The sequence below is a fragment of the Strongylocentrotus purpuratus genome, unplaced genomic scaffold, assembly GCF_000002235.5.
Source record: "Strongylocentrotus purpuratus isolate Spur 01 unplaced genomic scaffold, Spur_5.0 spur5_scaffold_3, whole genome shotgun sequence".
NCBI lineage: Eukaryota > Metazoa > Echinodermata > Echinoidea > Camarodonta > Strongylocentrotidae > Strongylocentrotus > Strongylocentrotus purpuratus.
Window position 1 is genome coordinate 2146662 of NW_022145609.1, and position 19227 is coordinate 2165888.

At 35.9% G+C, this 19227-nt stretch overlaps 1 protein-coding gene across 2 annotated transcripts; it reads left to right on the forward strand.

Moving 5' to 3' along the window:
- Positions 1–3015: 3015 nt before the first annotated feature.
- Positions 3016–18873, forward strand: LOC100891520 (tenascin-R). 2 transcript variants are annotated; one of them, XM_030996648.1, is made up of 5 exons: positions 3016–3246; positions 13840–14107; positions 14842–15090; positions 15858–16163; positions 16969–18873. In XM_030996648.1, exons 1-5 carry the CDS (start codon positions 3172–3174, stop codon positions 17052–17054), a joined length of 984 nt encoding a protein of 327 aa, XP_030852508.1. In that variant the 5' UTR covers positions 3016–3171; the 3' UTR covers positions 17055–18873. The 2 variants fall into 2 exon arrangements, with proteins under 2 accessions (XP_030852508.1, XP_030852507.1); XM_030996647.1 differs by lacking the exon at positions 3016–3246 and adding an exon at positions 9981–10132.
- The last annotated feature ends 354 nt before the right edge of the window (positions 18874–19227 follow it).

Genomic DNA, 19227 nt, shown 5'->3' on the forward strand with positions numbered 1-19227 from the left:
GTTTTTTACAAACCTGGTTTGTAAAGAACAAAAGGAGGTTTGGCGAAACAAAAGGAGGTTTGAGCTCAAACCTTGCTTTGTGAATTCGGGCCATTGTGTTTGTGCTGTGTTTTTGTTTAGGGAGGGGGGGGGGGGGGGGGGGGAGACTACCAACCTTTTTTCTCCACATGTTGGTCAGCCTATGTACCAAAGTTCATATGTCCTCTTTATCGACCTCCACTGGGTCATGCCATTCCTCTATCTTTCCCTCTTCGAATGAAAATAATATGAACCACCATCCTGTAATGATAGTAATAGAAATAATCATAATAATAATAATAATAATAATAGTAATAAAGTCTTGTATGGCGCTAGTGTTTGCACATTGCCACTCCTGGCGCTCCATTATCATGGCTTTAGCACGACTGCCTTTACAGCACTTGAGCATTTTAAGTATTTAAATCCTGGAAGGTACCCGTTTACCTCACCTGGGTGGAGTGTGGCAACTGTAGATTAATATCTTGCCAAAGTACTGCGATAGGGATTCGAACCTACCACTTTGTGGTTCAAAGTCCAGATAATTATTTACTGGACCACGACACCTCTTTAAACAAGGGGTCGCTTGAAGGGGGTTGGGGGATGATTGATGTAGAACCCCCGAACGAAATTTTATGTCGACAAATTTCTTCATTTTAGAGCTTTAACATACATATTTAATACATGTGTACATATAAATAATATTATATTTTTTCCCTTGTGATTGTCAGCAAATATAACCCGACACCTACAATTTAGAATATTGTATAGGGACGTCAGATAGTATATCGTGCAAACTGCAAAACTCCGTGCGGGTGTTTTTAAAGGGTGATCTTGTTACACTATCAGCAAACAAAAGAAAGAAGGAGGAAAAAAAGACAGAAGGATATTTTAGTGTAGTAGATCGGCGATGTGGTGTGTATGGTGGCCCTGAAGGGACATCGCGAATAGACCAAATCGTGAAAAATATGCGATAAAATTCACGATATCGTCAATTTTATCGCATATTTTTCACGAAGAAATTCACGAAATTGACGATATCGTGAACTTTATCGTGAACTTTTCACGATGAAATTGACGATATCGTGAATTTTATCGTGAAAAGTTCACGATATAAAGTTCACGATATCGTCAATTTTATCGTGTACTCTATCGTGTACTCTATCGTGTACTCTCCTGACGGGCGCTTCGTAAACAAAACCAGCCCTAGCTGGGGGAGACAGAGAGAAGGAAAAAAGGGAAAGGGAAAGAGAAGATAAAAGGAAAGAAAGAATAATAAGAAGAAAAGAGGGAAACGGGGGGGGGGGGGCGAAGGGCTCTTGCCTCCTCCTCATTCCCCCCCCCCTCCCCGCCAAAAAATAAATCAGAGAGAGAGAGAGAAGGGAAAGGGAAAGGGAAAGAGAAGATAAAAGGAAAGAAAGAAGAGGAAGAAGAAGAAAAGAGGGAAACGGGGGCAAAGGGCTTTTGCCTCGTCCCCCCGCCCCCCGCCAAAAAATAAATAAGAGAGAGAGAGAGAAGGAAAGGGAAAGAGAAGAAAGAAAGAGAAAAACGAAAAAGAGGGAGAATAAGAAAGAAAGGAAAAGAAAGAAAAGAAAGGAGGCAAGAGCCCTTCGCCCCTGTTTCCCTCTTTTCTTCTTCTTCTTCCTCTTCTTTCTTTCCTTTTATCTTCTCTTTCCCTTTCCCTTTCCCTTCTCTCTCTATCTCTTATTTATTTTTTTGGCGGGGGGTGGGGAGGGAGGAGGCAAGAGCCCTTCGCCCTTCCCCCGTTTCCCTCTTTCCTTCTTATTCCTCTTCTTTCTTTCCTTTTATATTTTCTTTCCCTTTCCCTTCTCTCTCTTATTTATTTTTGGCGGGGGGGGGGGGAGGAGGCAAGAGCCCTTCGTCCTTCCCCTGTTTCCCTCTTATTCCTCTTCTTTCTTTCCCTTTCCCTTCTCTCTCTCTCTCTCTCTCTCTTATTTATTTTTTTGGCGGGGGGGGGGGGGAGGTAAGAGCCTTTCGCCCTTCCCCCGTTTCCCTCTTTTCTTCTTATTATTCTTTCTTTCCTTTTATCTTCTCTTTCCCTTTCCCTTTTTTCCTTCTCTCTGTCTCCCCCAGCTAGGGCTGGTTTTGTTTACGAAGCGCCCGTCAGGAGAGTACACGATAGAGTACACGATAGAGTACACGATAAAATTGACGATATCGTGAACTTTATATCGTGAACTTTTCACGATAAAATTCACGATATCGTCAATTTCATCGTGAAAAGTTCACGATAAAGTTCACGATATCGTCAATTTCGTGAATTTCTTCGTGAAAAATATGCGATAAAATTGACGATATCGTGAATTTTATCGCATATTTTTCACGATTTAGTCTATTCGCGATGTCCCTTCAGGGCCACCATAGGTGTGCATTTTCATTTCTAGATCCAAGATACTCGTGTATAGTATTTGAGATACAAAATTATCGGTTGGCATTTCGAAACCTCTCATACTTTTTAGAAGAGAGGGTAGGTTTTAAATAAAATGGTAAAAGAGGGGCGTTTCACTCTAAATACATTTTAACTTTTTCGCCTTAGTAAGGGACTTATTTGAACATTTTCTGCTAAATAGGTACCTCGTTAAAATCTTGGAACCATTCATAACTTGTCTGAAGACACATTTATTCAAAATTTCTTTTGATGATTAACTCACTCTGTTCACATTGATTTATATTTCATATGTATTGTAATATTTCATATATATTGTAATTAAGGTTTATTTGTAATTTTTGTTTTGTTTAATATGTGTTGATCATTGTATTTTCTTTGTTATAGCGCTTAGATACTTCGGTGGTAAGTGCTTTATAAGCACCGTTTTTATTATTATTATTATTATTATGTGTAACAACCGTGTAATACAGACAGGGCACCATACAGGCATTCACATGTCGTACATAATGTTGTCTACCTAAACATACCCTCACATATGCGTGTCTCAAGTTCACGCTCTGTATGGAATTCAATAGGGGAAGTATGCTAACCGCCCAACCCAGTCTTCATAACGTTCAAGGCCGAACCATACCAATAACATTCATGTTAGATACCGGAAAGGCAGTATCACTGCACATCTGCTTTATATAGCGTGTTCTTCATACTCTACTGCAGCCATATTATACAGGTGATTCTTCTAGGACATCATGTTTTGTTCGACTATCAGCCGTCTCTTCCTTTGCCCTTTGGCAACAGTGTTGATACTCTATGCTGCTATATCGGTAAGTACAACTCCACAATTGTCGGGAAACAATGCTTATACCATTCTTCAGTTTGTGTGTATGGCAAGGATCATAATGATGATCAATCTAAGGAAAACATGTGTCAACGAATAAGAGCCAAATAGTATCGTTTTTAGGATATGCTTTTACTGACATAATATTAAGAGATAAGTGACGATGATATTGAAGTGTTTCTCCGACCCCATGTGTTACTTTATGCTGATTGCATCATAATAATGGCTGGATCTGCTGAAGAATTGCAGTCTGCCTTATCTGCTGCATATTAGTACTGTGAGCTTTGGAAATTGTTTGTTAAAGGTAAAGACCAGTAATGGTCATGCGATTGCATTGTGAAAGAAACGTTGTGGAATCGATCAGAAAAGGTTGATCATCTAGCATCTAGCATCTGCAAGGTTTTGGAATCATGAAAATGATAAGAAATTTGGCCCATTCTTCGTAAAGTTACAAGCACTATACACAGAAAGATGTATATGGGACTACCCTATATCTCTCACAGACCATGAGAGAAACAAATTTACCAAATATATGAATTAGTAGGCGGTTTCCCGGCAAATTTGTTATCATCATGTATTAGTCAAAACATATTCTTTCACATGATTGGTAATGAGAGCTTCCATTTCATTTTTTAAAATTGGGGCGTTTCCAATACTGGTCTTTACCTTTAATGCCAGTAAGACTACATTTTTAAAAAATTTCTCGCGAGGGAAAGTTCGTTAATACCCTGCATCTACTTTGGTGATAGTTATAAGATTGATTGTGTTGATGAATATACTTATCTTGGTACTACCTTTAACTATAATGGTACCTTTTGTAATGTTATAAATAAGTAGGTTTTACTCAAGCCAGGAGAGCCATGTTTCATCTTTCTTGTAAAGCTAAGAAATTGTGGTTACCAATTGACATTCAATATGAGCTCTTCGATCAATAATAGTTGTTCCAATTTTATTTTATGGGTGTGAATTGTGGGGGTTCGAAGACTGTATTGAAGTGTTTTTTAGGAAGTTTCTCAAACCCTGCTTAAATTGAACCGTGGTACTGCAAGTTATATATGTATATGGCGAAGTTGATAGATTTGTTTTAGCTAGTAAAGTGGAGAGGCGTATGATAAATTTTTGGGCGAAAGTTACTCATTGAAAGAAATTTAAACTGTCGTGTACTATTTACAATTTGTTACGCAAAATATATGATAATTGTTATTTTGAATCGAATTGGATTACAAAATGAAAAGTATTTTAGACCTGAGCGGAATCTCAAATTTATTGGTAGAAATACCCCTTAACCATAGAATGGGTGAAATCATCTATTGATCGTAGATTAAATGACACTGATTTGCTAAACTGGAATGAAGAAGTTAGTATAAAATGTTTATGTTTCAATTACGGGATTTTGAAACAGGAATTTGGTATGGAACAATATCTGTTACAGTTGGATTTTAGTGATAGAACATCTCTTTTAGTAAATATCGATGTGGTAATAGTAAGCTGCCCGTCACTCAATGTCGTTATTTGCCAAGTCAGCCTCTAGTCAGCCTCTAGAATTGTGTTCCTTACGTCATCCCGAAGTTATGTACAAGGTGGTGAATTCCATTATTTTATCTTTTATCCAGCTTTTGATAACATTCGTAATAAGTACTACATGTATGTTAAGAAATATTATCACAGTAGACCTAACATCAAAATTCACCAGTTGTTCAATATAACTTGTGTTAAACAGTTAAAGAATCTTTCTACATTCTTGTAAAATCAATACGTCGAATTTTGGAATAAAAAAAAAAAAATTATTTTCCCCAAAGCATTAGTGACCCTCGGTTTCTTCATGCACATGTATATATATATATATATAATAGATTGTATACATTTTAAATTTGTTATAGCATAGTATACGTGCTGACAATATTTGTAATATAAGATTTATAGTTTAAGTCTATTTTTGGGGGTCGTTGTTCATTTGTTGAAATCTTGCCTTCACTTTATTATGTGTTTAGTTTGCTACCAAAGAACCCCTCTTTAGTAAGATACATATATGCTTCTTTTTTTTTTAAGTGTCTGAATTGTAAAAGATCTTTGTACCATTTATCTGTATTTCTTCCATGCCCCAGGTTGGGTCGTTTACGAAATAAAAAAAACCTTTCAAACTTGTTTAACCTTTCAACCGTATTCAGAGCTAGCAAAATATTCTCCTATCATGCCTATAATACGTTGCCCCTATGTTCATTCATTCAGTAATATACGGAATTCTGGCGACTTAGATATGCAACAAATTCATAATGTCATAATGTAAAAATGGTAAAAAATGTAGATCGCGATGAAAAATTTAACATATTTCTTAAAGAAAGAAGAAAGAAAACAAATAGAGACCAGCTTTTGGACAAACATCTCATAATTTACTTTTTGGATACTTAGACTTAAATAATGTTCGTTTCCTTACGTATGCAAATGATCTAGGCAGAAACTACAATTATCTATTCCGTAAAATCCATAAATTTTCCTTTTTCAGGAAGACGAAATATTTCACAAAGGGTCATGTGACATAATAATGCCACACTTCATTTTGGGATGTTAAATAATGGGTAAAGTCGCGGGAAAAATGACATAAAACCGCTATCCTAGTAGCCAACAGTTTCCGGGGGAAAGGGAGGGGCGTCCGTCTAGCGCCCGCGAGTGTTGTGAGGTTGTTAATTCTTTATAGACATACATTAATAATTTATAAGAATACATTTAACAAATCGATGCTTTCACGACATAGAAGAAAACAAATCTTCACTGCACAGGAATCCTTAGGTTAAATGGAAATGCATATTACTGCGTGTCCTACGTGCCCGTGAAATCAGTGGCTACATTGCTGAATTCTTGTACAAATATTTTGTTTCTTCCCGATTTGAATGCCTATTGTTATACATTTTTATCATGCGTGATATCTTTTGTACGTTATTCATCATAATTCTTTTGAGAAATGGAGCACAAACTGATCATCCTGCTAGTCACAGCTATGTTTATTTACTTAATCGTTGTCTAGGTCTCCAGATCTTTTGTTATTTTTTGGGGGGCGAAATATTTTCTTGCTTACGTTTGATCATGACTCCTGGCAACTGGCATGACTGGTAACCCCAAGCTAAATGAAACGACAATGGTTTCACGATGTACACTAGTAGGGATTGCCGTATAAGGACGTCACACGTAGCAGTCCACTATGTCGACGTGCAAATCTAAAAGTCCCTATCGTGATCCGCTACTGCAAAAATCATTTTGCTGTAGGAGTCTCCGAACAGGGATTTTTTTACTTCAGGGACCAACATTAGATTTATTAATGGTCTCATAATTTAAATCTATGAATACACCCCCTCGTTGGACGAAATTAGATGAAATAATGCGGTAAAAAAAAAAAAAAAGTTTCCTTCTGTTTTCCCGCTCAATATACCACTTATTTGTTGATCCCTGGCATTTTTGGAAACGAAAGAAAGAGAAAAGCACGAAGATGTCAAATATGGCTATATATGGCGGTCTTAAATAAAAATGGAGTGAACGTGTACATGGGTTTTAGTGTGACAATGGAACCAAATTCTTAAACTTTTAACTTTAATACCTTGAAATTAACTTTCGGTGATTAAAAGCACGAAAAAAGCAATAATTTCAATCAATTCCTCTAAATAAGGTATCATATTAAAGGTAATTTCTTACTCTATCCAGTGATAATACGACAGTGGCTTTCCATTACCCCTTTAAGTGGTAGGTTTGCCATAGAAGGTCACAAATAGTTCGGGATACGGAAGCCAATGCAATGTAGCCTGAGAGGAGGGGCTCCTAGGCATGGGAAGCATAAGAGATTCCCTTTATTTCTGAAATAAAGAGGTGAACATATAAACAATGCGGTCAAAAATAAGAAATAAATAAATGCTGTCTTTTATATCCGTTTTAAACCACTTGACCGTGAAACTGAAAAAAATTGAAATTAGATGAAAATAATGTTAACGTTTACCTTTTCTCAATTATTATTATCTGAGGGGTTCACAAGCTAGAAGGTCTGCTTTTTAGTGGATCCCTCCATTGTTTGGGTCGCATTTGTAACAATTCCGTTTTTGTTCATCGTGTCTATCTTGTTAGTTTGAAATGTAAACAAGTTTTATGAATGCGACATTGTTGATAATTTCAATTTTTGTATTGCTGCTTCCCGTTTATATCTCGTACCATAGTTCAATCGAACCAGTGAAAATTGATAAACATCGAAACGGAACTCGCTCATCAAAAAATACACGACTAAATATTGAATCGAACTTTAAGGAAATAAATGGAACAACTTTATGTTTCTTCCCAGGCTATAAATCGATGGGTACTTTCGTTGTGAGTCTGGTCCTATGGAATGCGTTTTATACTCAACTAATAAGTGGCAGACGTAGTTTATTATTCATAATTTTTTGTTGTTACTAAAATTTGAACTCTGAAAATCTCATTCATGATCTTTTCCTAAAAGAAGAGGGTAATAGTCAACAATACACATTCCCCATCATGATAACCTGACACCAAGTATTGTCGACTCATGAGTACTTCATTCGATCTTCAATATTTCTTTTCGAAGTTGATCAAATGGGGTACGTATCCCTAAAGTTCATGAGTGGCAGAAATTGCACATTCTCTTCTTCTTCTTGAAAACCCATGGTTGGATTCTAACCACAATTTGTAGGAATTACCTGCAGGAGATTTATATATAGATGACGCCTATGTTAGACAGTATAATAATAATAATAATAATAGTGTAAACTTATAGAGCGCACACACCGTCAAGGGACGCTCATGGCGCTAGCTCAGCAACAGTTCTCTTTGATACAGGAAAAGTAAATAATTTTACAATTTTTTGTTGTTGCAATATTATACCTCCTGAGCTTTATAGCTTTCTGAAAGTTGCCTGTGTAATTTGTGGCAATATACATTATTCTTTGCCTCATTGAACGCTAAATATCGTGGTGATTGATCTTGAATTCAATCGTAATCAGGAACTAGACGCATATCTTGTTATATCAAGATAATAGGGGTACAGACAATGAGGCGTGAAATATGCGGTCAGATACAAAAAAAGTATCATAACAAAACAATGTATTATATATATGTTTTTGCGATAATCTATTCAATCAAACGTTAATTTTATTATCGTTTGATGAAAGGAGAATCTTGATTAGTATTTTAATGTCTCCTATGAAACAACTTCTTGGATGAATTGCTGCAATAAGATTTTATGTAAGTAATATATAGTTAGTATCTGTCAAGATCTTTCTATCCGAATCAATGAAATGACTATAATTATAACATTGTTGGTAGATTGTCCCAATTTTTGTTCATACCATTTACATTGTTGTGTAAATAAGAATCGCATTGCAGCTAGCATGTCAGAAAGTTCGCTTGGCTTGTTGGGGTCGCATTTGTAACAATTCCGTTTTTGTTCATCGTGTCTTTTAATAGTTTCTATCTTGTTAGTTTGAAATGTAAACAAGTTTTATGAATGCGACATTGTTGATAATTTCAATTTTTGTATTGCTGCTTCCCGTTTATATCTCGTACCATAGTTCAATCGAACCAGTGAAAATTGATAAACATCGAAACGGAACTCGCTCATCAAAAAATACACGACTAAATATTGAATCGAACTTTAAGGAAATAAATGGAACAACTTTATGTTTCTTCCCAGGCTATAAATCGATGGGTACTTTCGTTGTGAGTCTGGTCCTATGGAATGCGTTTTATACTCAACTAATAAGTGGCAGACGTAGTTTATTATTCATAATTTTTTGTTGTTACTAAAATTTGAACACTGGAAATCTCATTCATGATCTTTTCCTAAAAGAAGAGGGTAATAGTCAACAATACACATTCCCCGTCATAATAACCTGACACCAAGTATTGTCGACTCATGAGTACTTCATTCGATCTTCAATATTTCTTTTCTATTTTGTTTATTCTTGTTTGTCGATCTTGATTTTCTTAAATCTCTCCTTCAAGGAAAATTAAGGAAGTTTGATAATAATGAAGTGATTCAATCAGAGGATTATATGAAAATTAAGGCCGCTATTTTAAATTGATATTATGAGGTCTGAAGTACTCCGTAATATGACTAATTGTCTCATTATCGAAGATTTCAACTCTAATGTCATGAAATATAAAAAGAAATCCTTAACGTTTTCAAATGTCGTAACTCTATTGCCAGTGGTTATACCTCAGAGTTCATGGTCATTGATGGTCGATTAAAACCTCTTATTTTCTTTTGTAGGACTATTATTATGAGCAATGTGGTATCGTACCGTCGAATAGTGTTTTCATTATTGCCATGGCATCACACAACATAAACACATGTATCACCGCTCTGATTTCCTTTGGTATTTGCATGGAAGAAATATGTTATTGTCGTAGTACTATTTTTAAATTGGATTCCTGAGGTTTAGAGTACCCCGCAATGTAACTCATTGTCTCATTGTCGAAGATTTATCACTTTATTGCCCGGAAATACATTCCTTTGCATAAACTTACACATGCGGCAACTCAATTGCCAGCGGTTATAATTCGTACTTTGAACTCAGACTTACTTAACCGTACCTAACATGATACCAAACGTACATTGATATCAATGTATTAATCATACCCGAGTTTGTCTACGGTTGATGCTTCCGCCAGATGCGTATTTTACTTGCGCTATTTTGATTGGTTGTAGAATTCAATAACTAGGACCAGTAATAAAGAAAACACCCACTTTGACATTTTGGTACCGAGGAGTAAAGGCTTCATGAATGCTATTATTTGCCATGGCTTTGATTTCGAAAGTTATGAATCTTCGTTACATAATTAGTGTCATTACTTCGCTTCTCATCTTCTGTTCTCCCTCGGTAAGTACAACAACAATTATTAAAAAGGTGTTTTTTTTTGTTTGTTTTTTTTTTTTTTACATTTTCACATAGTTTTTTTTCTTCTGTTTTTATTCTTTCCCCTTCACTTATTAATTGAATAATACGTACATAAGAAAAACATAATTATACTGTTTACAAAGAAAACACATGAATTTTATCCTAATTAACAACTTCAATCAAATATTAGTTTTTATTAAGGGGATCCTATAATCTGCAAGCTAAGCTTTTTATAGCCCCACTGTCCTACTTGTAGCTACTTGCTCCCTCTATATAGAAAGCCTCCCCAATCGGTGCCTGTTGGTCTCCCATGATCCTCTTTTTCTTATGTTAGTTTAGAGCTGAGTTATTGGGATAGCCACCTGTCAGTGACCTCGCTGTGTGGTCTTATCCCCTCTGGCCCAGTAGTACTGACGGTCTTTAATAGGTTTCTCAAATTTCACCCTGTATAACCTACCATTTAAAGCATATCTGTACTAGTTTATATGAGGGATAAGAATATACTGCAAGGTCACTGGACAGGTGGTTACTTTATCCATGGACCTAATGCTTTATCAACTCAGCTCTCAATTAACATAAGACAAAGAGGATCATGGAGGACCAATGGTCACCGATTAGGGATTTTTGTTGTATAGAGGGAGCAAGTAGCTACAAGTAGGACAGTGTGACTTTAATACGATTAATTTCGACGTCTTTACAGAGACTTGATTATATAATGTCATACTTTGAGTATATTTCATATTATGTTCTAATTTTGTCATTTATTTGAAGTTCTGTTTTGTAAAATGTGAAACAAATAAACTTGAACTTGAAAATTACCCAAAGTTGGCCGGTGAAAATACATTAAACTAGAAATATCGCAAAATGCATTGCCGTGCAAGGCGAACGTATCCCCCGGGAGTGACAGCGATTTTTGTGTCATCCTTAAAGGGGAAGTCCACCCTGAAATTAAGTTAGTTTTAATAGGAGTAGAAAAATGAGAGAAACAAGTCAGTGAAAGTTTGAGCAAATTCCGATTAAAAATAAGGAAGTTAGGATTTTTTAAGTTGTGATCAAGCAAACACAAATTGGCAACTCTATGACGTATCATGCGAGCTCAACTTCCATTTGCTCAGTACTAAAAAAATATAAAATTTTCTTTTTCCCTCAAGAAAAATTTCAATCATACATGCACCCTAAATATAATAATTGCAAATATGTTTCTATACTCCCCCTGCAAGGAACAAATATATATTCCGTCATCAATAACGAAGAAAACATGGTTTTATGGAATATTATGCACAAAGCAAATGAGGAGAGCTCGTATAATAAGTCACAGAGTTGCCAATTTGTATTTGATTGATCACAACTTCAATAATTCATAACTTTCTTATTTTCATTCAGAATTTGCTCAAACTTTCACTCACCTGATTTTCTTATTATTCTGCCTCTATTGAAACAAACTTATTTTGGGGGTGGACTTTCCCTTTAAGTTCGAAGGTGGGACAAAGATCCCTTCTCCCCTCCCTGAAAGAAAATGATGACGTATAGATCGCCACTAGTATTTTTCTGACAACGAATCATAAATAAGCAAATATATATAACAATTGTTATTTTCAAAAATGATATAATAAGCTGTCATGACTGCTAAATTTCCTCAAACATTATATCACTATTTGCGGAAGAAGGACTCTCATTTTAAGCAGATTGCTTGATAATACGACAGCCCGAGACAAAAGTCATGAAACATATTAAAAGCAGAACGGATATGTAGTTGAATATACGAATTTTAATGACGGTGATATTGACAATGCAGATGATGATGAAGATGATGAAGATGATGATGATGATGATGATGATAATGATAATGATTCGAATGAAAGAAGAGATGATATTATGATATTACAGAAATTTTACCTTGAATATTCTCCGTTCTAATTACTAAATGTGTTAATATATTTCTCTCAAATCTCATTATTGTTGGAAATGTCATAGCAAAGGGTGATAATATGCAGTTTTTAGGTATAATTTTAAATGAGTATCTTTCTTGGAAGCCACATCAAACATATCAAGATCTATTGTTGTTCTCTCCAAATTAAGACTTTTTGTACCACAGTCCATTCTGACCACTATCTACAATAGCATTATACTCCCCCATTTCAATTACTGTAATATTGTTTGGCGTCACACCTTTAAAACTCATTTAGATAAATCATGCATTTGACAAAAGAAAGCAATATGAATTATCTTTAATGCTCCCTTCAATAGTCATGCAAATCCTCTATTTTCACAGTCAAATATATTACCATTAAAGGACTTGATAACCTTGAGTTCCCTTGCTTAGATTAGCAAGTATGCGCTTGCAAAAATGACGCCTGACTGGAATGCTCCCCAGGGAGTGGAGAATGTGCCTACATTGTGTGCGGGTAAGCCTGAATCCGATGACCGGGGTAATAATATCTGTAAGGCGCTTTGAGAGGACCTTCGGTCCTGAAAAGCGCTATATAAGAACTAGCTATTATTATTATTATTATTATACATTTTAATAGCGATATCTTTGTTTTTAATTCTTCAATTCATACTCGCCAAACTAATTTGATACACTTACGTCAGGTAAGGTTTTTTGCTCCCTTTGGGGCCTCCCTCTGGCCACACCCACCATTTAGGACATGCCATACGGTCAATTCGTTATGGGGCTATGCGATCTTTACATCCGTGCACATGAAAATTGGTTTCCTTTCCAGCTAGGTTGACCCCCCTGGCTCCCGGACTATGGGGGCGGCATCACCAACAGTTAAAGATGTGAAAATTATACCAAGATACACCTCCATACAAATTTGAAAGAAATCCGTGAAGGAATGTGGCAGTTAGAGCGCACACAAGAATATGAAGCGGCGGGGGCTGCTGAATCCAAAGTACTGCCAGGGGTTAAAATTCACTTCACACCCTTACCAAGTTTGTTATTTTTAAAGCGTGTGAAAAATAGAGTTTTCTTGATTTTGTTTCTTGAGAATGTGACATATAAAAGCTTACATTCAAGTATTCAAGAAAAACCCTAATTTAACTAGCCCACCTTTCATTCCTAAGTTACGAAACACACACACACATAAAAAAGAAATGTATAAGAGGTATGAATAATTAAGTTGCTGACTGTAATGCCCATTTGTTAATTTATTGTACATCAATAATTGTTTTACACTGTCGGGGACTAATTGGCCTGTCTTTATCTAAGGCAGCCATGTTGGACAGCAAACGAAGATAAAACTTTAATTTGAATATAGGTTACATGCTTTCAGTTCTAGCTAATGGAAAGTAAAAGTACACAGAAAAACCCAGACTTACAGTACTCTTTATTTCCAGCAAAACTAAGTTTTATTTGCCAAACCATCTTCTTTGAAAACGAGCACTTTCCTAATGTAGAATAGTGGAAATCCACTCTATTAGGAGCGGATCCAAATGTTTTGGAGTGGAATTCATTTTAAACTATAGTGAAATCATTCTAAACGAGTTATCTGTATTACTATTTTGAGAGGATATCCCTACTATGTTCATGTTTGAGCGTGGATATCCATTCGACATGGAAAAATGATACGTTATAATCATGAGGAGGGAACACACATATGCGTACCCTAAATAACACTGAGTGGGGGGGGGGGGGGTATTAATGTAATTAATTTTCTTTTCTTCAACTGATTATCATAATTTCACAGCATGGATCAGGAATAGAATCTATCACTGTTCAGAATAGTCCGTCCTACATCAACATTTCTTGGGCGACAGCAGCAGGGTCATCATGGGACTACTACACCGTGGATGTTATCAAATCATCCCAAAGAAGCGTGGGTGGATATCCAACCAACACCATCGACACGACACATCTGATAACCGGACTCAGACCTGAAGAACAATACACAATAGTTGTCATACCATGGACTACTGAGGGCGCTGGACGTTCATTGAATAAAACCGTTACTACAGGTAACACAATTGTGCACTTTTGAAGCAAGTAATTTTAATAAGATAACATCCGGTCCCCCCGAAGGAAAGTCCCAAACCCCGCACAAAGACCCAAAACCAAACAAAAAAACACTAAAACTAAAACATTAAAGGTAAAGACCAGTTATGGTCATACGATTGCATTGTGAAAGAAACGTTGTGGAATCGATCAGAAAAGGTTGATCATCTAGCATCTAGCATCTGCAAGGTTCTGGAATCATCAAAATGATAAGAAATTTGGCCCATTCTTCGTAAAGTTACAAGCACTATACACAGAAAGATGTATATGGGACTATCCTATATCTCTCACAGACCATGAGAGAAATAAATTTACCAAATATATGAATTAGTAGGCGGTTTCCAGGCAAATTTTTTATCATCATGTATTAGTCAAAACATATTCTTTCACATGATTGGTAATGAGAGCTTCCATTTCATTTTTTGAAATTGGGGCGTTTCCAATACTGGTCTTTACCTTTAATAAATATTTATATATATTTACTTCATAATTTGATAAGAATCCTGTTGTTTTTATTTCTTCATGTCAATGTCCTTCGTATTTTTCCCCTTCTGCCATTCATCATGTTCGTAGTGAAATCGTGTTTACAATCTTATCCGAACACACAATGTGTAACAGCAAAATGTTAGATATATGTACAGTATGTAAAAAGATAGTCAGTTAGTATACATGCTGTATATTCTTGGTTACTCCCCAGAGGCCATTGCTGAAGGAGACATATTTGTGTCAGATGTTACGTCATCATCGGCTTTTATCCAATGGAAACCTGTCGCTGGAGTCTTCTTCTATGACATCGAGGCTGAACCAAGTGATGCCATTGAGAATACAGGGGGTATCTTTGAAGCTGAGGTCGGACTGACCATTCTACTTCCAGGAACAGTGTTTAATGCGACTATAAGAGGTGGTAGTCCAGTCATGGACGTGGCATCAACGCAAATAAGAAGCGGTAAACGACAATAACTTGACACGTTTTTATCTTAACATTAACATTCAATTATAAAATCAATTTTTAAAAGTGAGTTGAAACATAAACGCCGGGTTAAACTTTTTTTCTCCTAGATATATGAGAATTGCCAACAATTCTTTTTTACATATAGTATTTATCATTTCCTTTCAAAGCATTTATCAATTGTTTAGAATTGTCCATCCTCATTCTCATCCGCAGTTTTGAACAAAACCATTTTATGTCGTATTATAAGTAACATTACTCGTCAAATTGTATGGTTACCCACAGGCCACCACCCGTTATCTCATTACAAAAAAATAATTTTATTTTGGTTCAACACCCGTGAGTCCAGTGAGTATTATGCTTAATGGTCGGGTGAAATCCAAATATAAATTGGTTCCTGTTGATGTGCAGGGCTGCATACAACTCATATTTTGTTATTCAAACATCTAAATATATTTCATAGAAAATAATTTTCTCAGACCTGCTAAGCTCCGTTTTCAAAAGGAGGGACACATGCATTATGCGTACCCTGAATAACACTGAGTGGGGTCGAGGGGGGGGGGGGGGGGGGGCGAAGCTACGTTCCAACGTCTCTATGAAATATATTTAAATGTTTGAATAACAAAATATGAGTTGTAATACAGCCCTGCACATCAACAGAAATCATTTTTCTATTTGGATTTCACCCCAACTTTAAAGTAACGAATACGACCGAAGCAAATCTCACTCTACGATTTTCAAATGAATTTATTTTCGTTTTGTAGCACCCGAGAGTCCAGTTAACGTTTCTCTTAAACAAACTGGTACGACTGAAGCGACCCTCTCCTGGACCCCTCCGACCAGCCCACATGACGCATACGAGTTCTACGTCATTAATAATTCAACCAATGAGAGATTACCCACTACAACTAAACAGCGTGGTGACGTCAGTGATAACGAGGTGACGTTGACTGGTCTCTCTCCTGCTACCAACTATTCATTTGGAGTTGGATCTGTAATGAACGCCATGGATTCCTTCGGATTGCAGAGGAGTGGTCAAGATGATAACCCGACAGTGTACGGTCGAACTGGTAAGCAAATTTGAAAATTGACCTACACGAATTAACGAGGTTTCGAGCGAACCGCACCAGAGATGTATTCTTATTTTAGTGAAAATGCATCCCACCTATATAATTTAAGGAGCTTTTAAAAACGTTGATTCTCCCACTATTCAGAGTGGTGATGTCACTCCCGGCTTGTCAGTTGCATAAGGAACCTCCTCTTAAAATTAGCTTTAAAGGTACTATGTCCTATTTGTAGGCCAACAAAAATGAAAAGGTCAAATTCCAACGGCATTTCAAAGATAATACTAATTTAGAACTTCCCTAAAAAAAGGGCGGCTTGAAAATGTCTTAAAGTGGGAAAATAACGTTTATTAGTTGTCGAATTGACTTAAGAGCTATAGAGCCAGTAAGTACCAATAGACTGATTTTTCCGGGATCGCCGCCCCTGACGATACTTCAGATTTACGTATACTGCCATCTGTTGCTGAAAATGCACCTTGAGCTTCGGGGGCTCCGCCCCCTGTCCCCACTTTGAAAAACGTTCAGCGGGGCCTGCATGTAAGAGTGGTGGATGCAGATTTGCTAATTACGCCACTGACAAGCAGCATAAACAATATATACATTCAAGGATGCAAAGAAAACACAACAATAATAACAAATAATAATAATAACAAAACTGACATGTAAATTTAGGTTCATTTTCCAATACAATGTTTGCATTATAATGTCTTATTATTATCATATCTTTGACTTAAAAAATATGTGTTATTTACCTGAAGTATATAAAAAATACTCACACGAGTTATTATATATTTTTATCTCCGTTTTGTAGGTGACGATACAGGGAATGCCGTCTCATCTACTCTTCATGACACTCTGCTTCTCATCCCTGCACTCCTGGCTGTCTTTCTGGTGTGAAGTCACTGTGACTGTCATCTGTTTACCCCACGTTTTTTCTGCAAATATTAATGGGGATGGTTTAGAAATGATCTTATGTCACATCCGAAATTATCTATTTGTTTGACAATTTCGATGTTTAAGTTCAGACACCTTTCTCACACGAGTACTTGTAGACTGTAATAAGCTACCAGGGGGCATGCATATTATGATAGGCCTACCCATTGGCTATCGCCAAAACGTCATTTTTGGCGATCGAAGAACTGGCTGCAAACTTTAGTCAGCTACACACAACTTTAGACTTAGACAGCGAAACTATCACACAGGTCGATAATTTTGTATGTGCCATAGTACGTTTTTGTTATTCAAAATTAAATCTAATTGTAAGGCTAAACAAACAGCTCGACCAAGATGCCCTGTATCAACATTGATCAACAATCACAGAAAACTAGTTTCAATATAACTTTATTAACAATCACGATTATTAATAAAGGAAATAGGAGTATAGGAAATTGTGTATTAATTACAAATAAGTATATAAAAGTAGATTAGTGGAAATACAAGGTCATGTTTTATTATTAACAATACAGGGCTAATACTTCATATTATTCATGATGGAATACGTGAAAATATATTAACGAACACGTTTAGCATGACGTCTGTTTCGGGTCACAAGGGCATTAGTTCCATGTCGCGCCTTTGCCGCTCCAAATAGAAGATGTATACATACAATTAACGCGAAATTGAAAAAATTATAGTCAAACAAAATGAAAAACAAACACAAATACAAGGTTTGAAAGAAGAAAGGGAGAAAAGGTAAGAAAGGGATACAAAGAAAGAAAAGAAGAATATTAAAGAAGGAAAATAAGGTAAATCAGACAATGAATATTTACCATATTATAACCATGCGAACACTATTATCAAAAGAAATATGTCCGATATGACATGAGCATGTTTTCAATCTATTTCCTCCATGGGAAGAGTCATAATTTTATATATGACCATCGACTAATCCATTTTATCTTTGTATCACTAAACAATTATTTCATGTATACAAGAATCTTAGTAAAACACGATAGCAAAGACTTTCGAGAAAACAAAATTAAGTGATTTCAAAAGCCTTGCCCATCACCTATCACAATGCACAAACATTACAACTACGAATTACATATTCCCACCATGTAATTCATTGGAAAAAAAGAAAACGTATCGAAATTACCTTTGAGATGATTTCTCCAAAGTCTTTGACAACTTGTTTTTTGTCAAAATATTATAGTATTGCGTTTGAAAGGCTATGTGGAATCGCTACTTGCCATTTCCAATTTATTGGGGAATTTAAGCAAACGTTATGTAACATTTTGTGTCCTCTTGAAGTCTAATCATCAGTGATCATGCGACTGTTCTTGTTAGGAAGTATCGTGGTCTTGTGGAAAAGTTACCGGCTAGGATAATTAAGGTCTAAAATCCGAATCCTAGCCACGGCGCTATATTTGCAGACATAAATTATGTAGGTTACTTAAAGGCCTATATGGCCGAATTGCTAATTGGGGAGATTTCAAATATGATTACCCATTTGTACTATTCATTATGTTTTAATTCTTGTTATTTCTCATTCAGTACATTCTCCTAAAGTTCATGGTTCCACTACAGTCAACCATAGTTTTTATTCATATATAGTGTAACTTGTCATAAATGATAGCATACCGGAAGTATATTGGTTTGAAAGGTCATATGGGTATGAGTTAAGCAGGACGGTGTATAAGCATTGTATGCTAATATTTTCGTGCATTTCAATTTGTATCAATAATATACTTCCCATGCAAGGCATGTTGGGCATGCGTGTTTGACTGTTCTAGGTGTCCATTATATATATATATATATATGTTATTTGTGGAAGTTTGGAAGTTTGGTACAACATATGGCAATGTGAGGGATGGGGGTTTAGGGTAAGGCTAGGCCAAATCAACTTAATTTCTAGTTTCTCGTCTCTCCAGCCTCCCCTCGTTCGGTCCGCATCAATCTATTATTACTATTTTTCTTATTATTTGATATGGAATTTGATATGGAATTTGAAATGAAATGATTAAGAATCTGATACCTAGACAATGAGATTCTGAAGAAAAAAAGATATATGTATAAATTGCAATTTTACCTTGTTTTGTTCCTGCGTACATTAGTGCAAAAGAAAATGAGA

What these genes read in the sequence shown, in the direction of transcription:
- LOC100891520 (XM_030996647.1), top strand. Translation starts at nt 10,037, where the DNA reads ATGCTATTATTTGCCATGGCTTTGATTTCGAAAGTTATGAATCTTCGT. An exon ending in TCATCTTCTGTTCTCCCTCG is followed by an intron (nt 10,133 to 13,839) that starts GTAAGTACAACA and finishes ATAATTTCACAG; the next exon opens with CATGGATCAGGAATAGAATC. An exon ending in GACAGTGTACGGTCGAACTG is followed by an intron (nt 16,164 to 16,968) that starts GTAAGCAAATTT and finishes TCCGTTTTGTAG; the next exon opens with GTGACGATACAGGGAATGCC.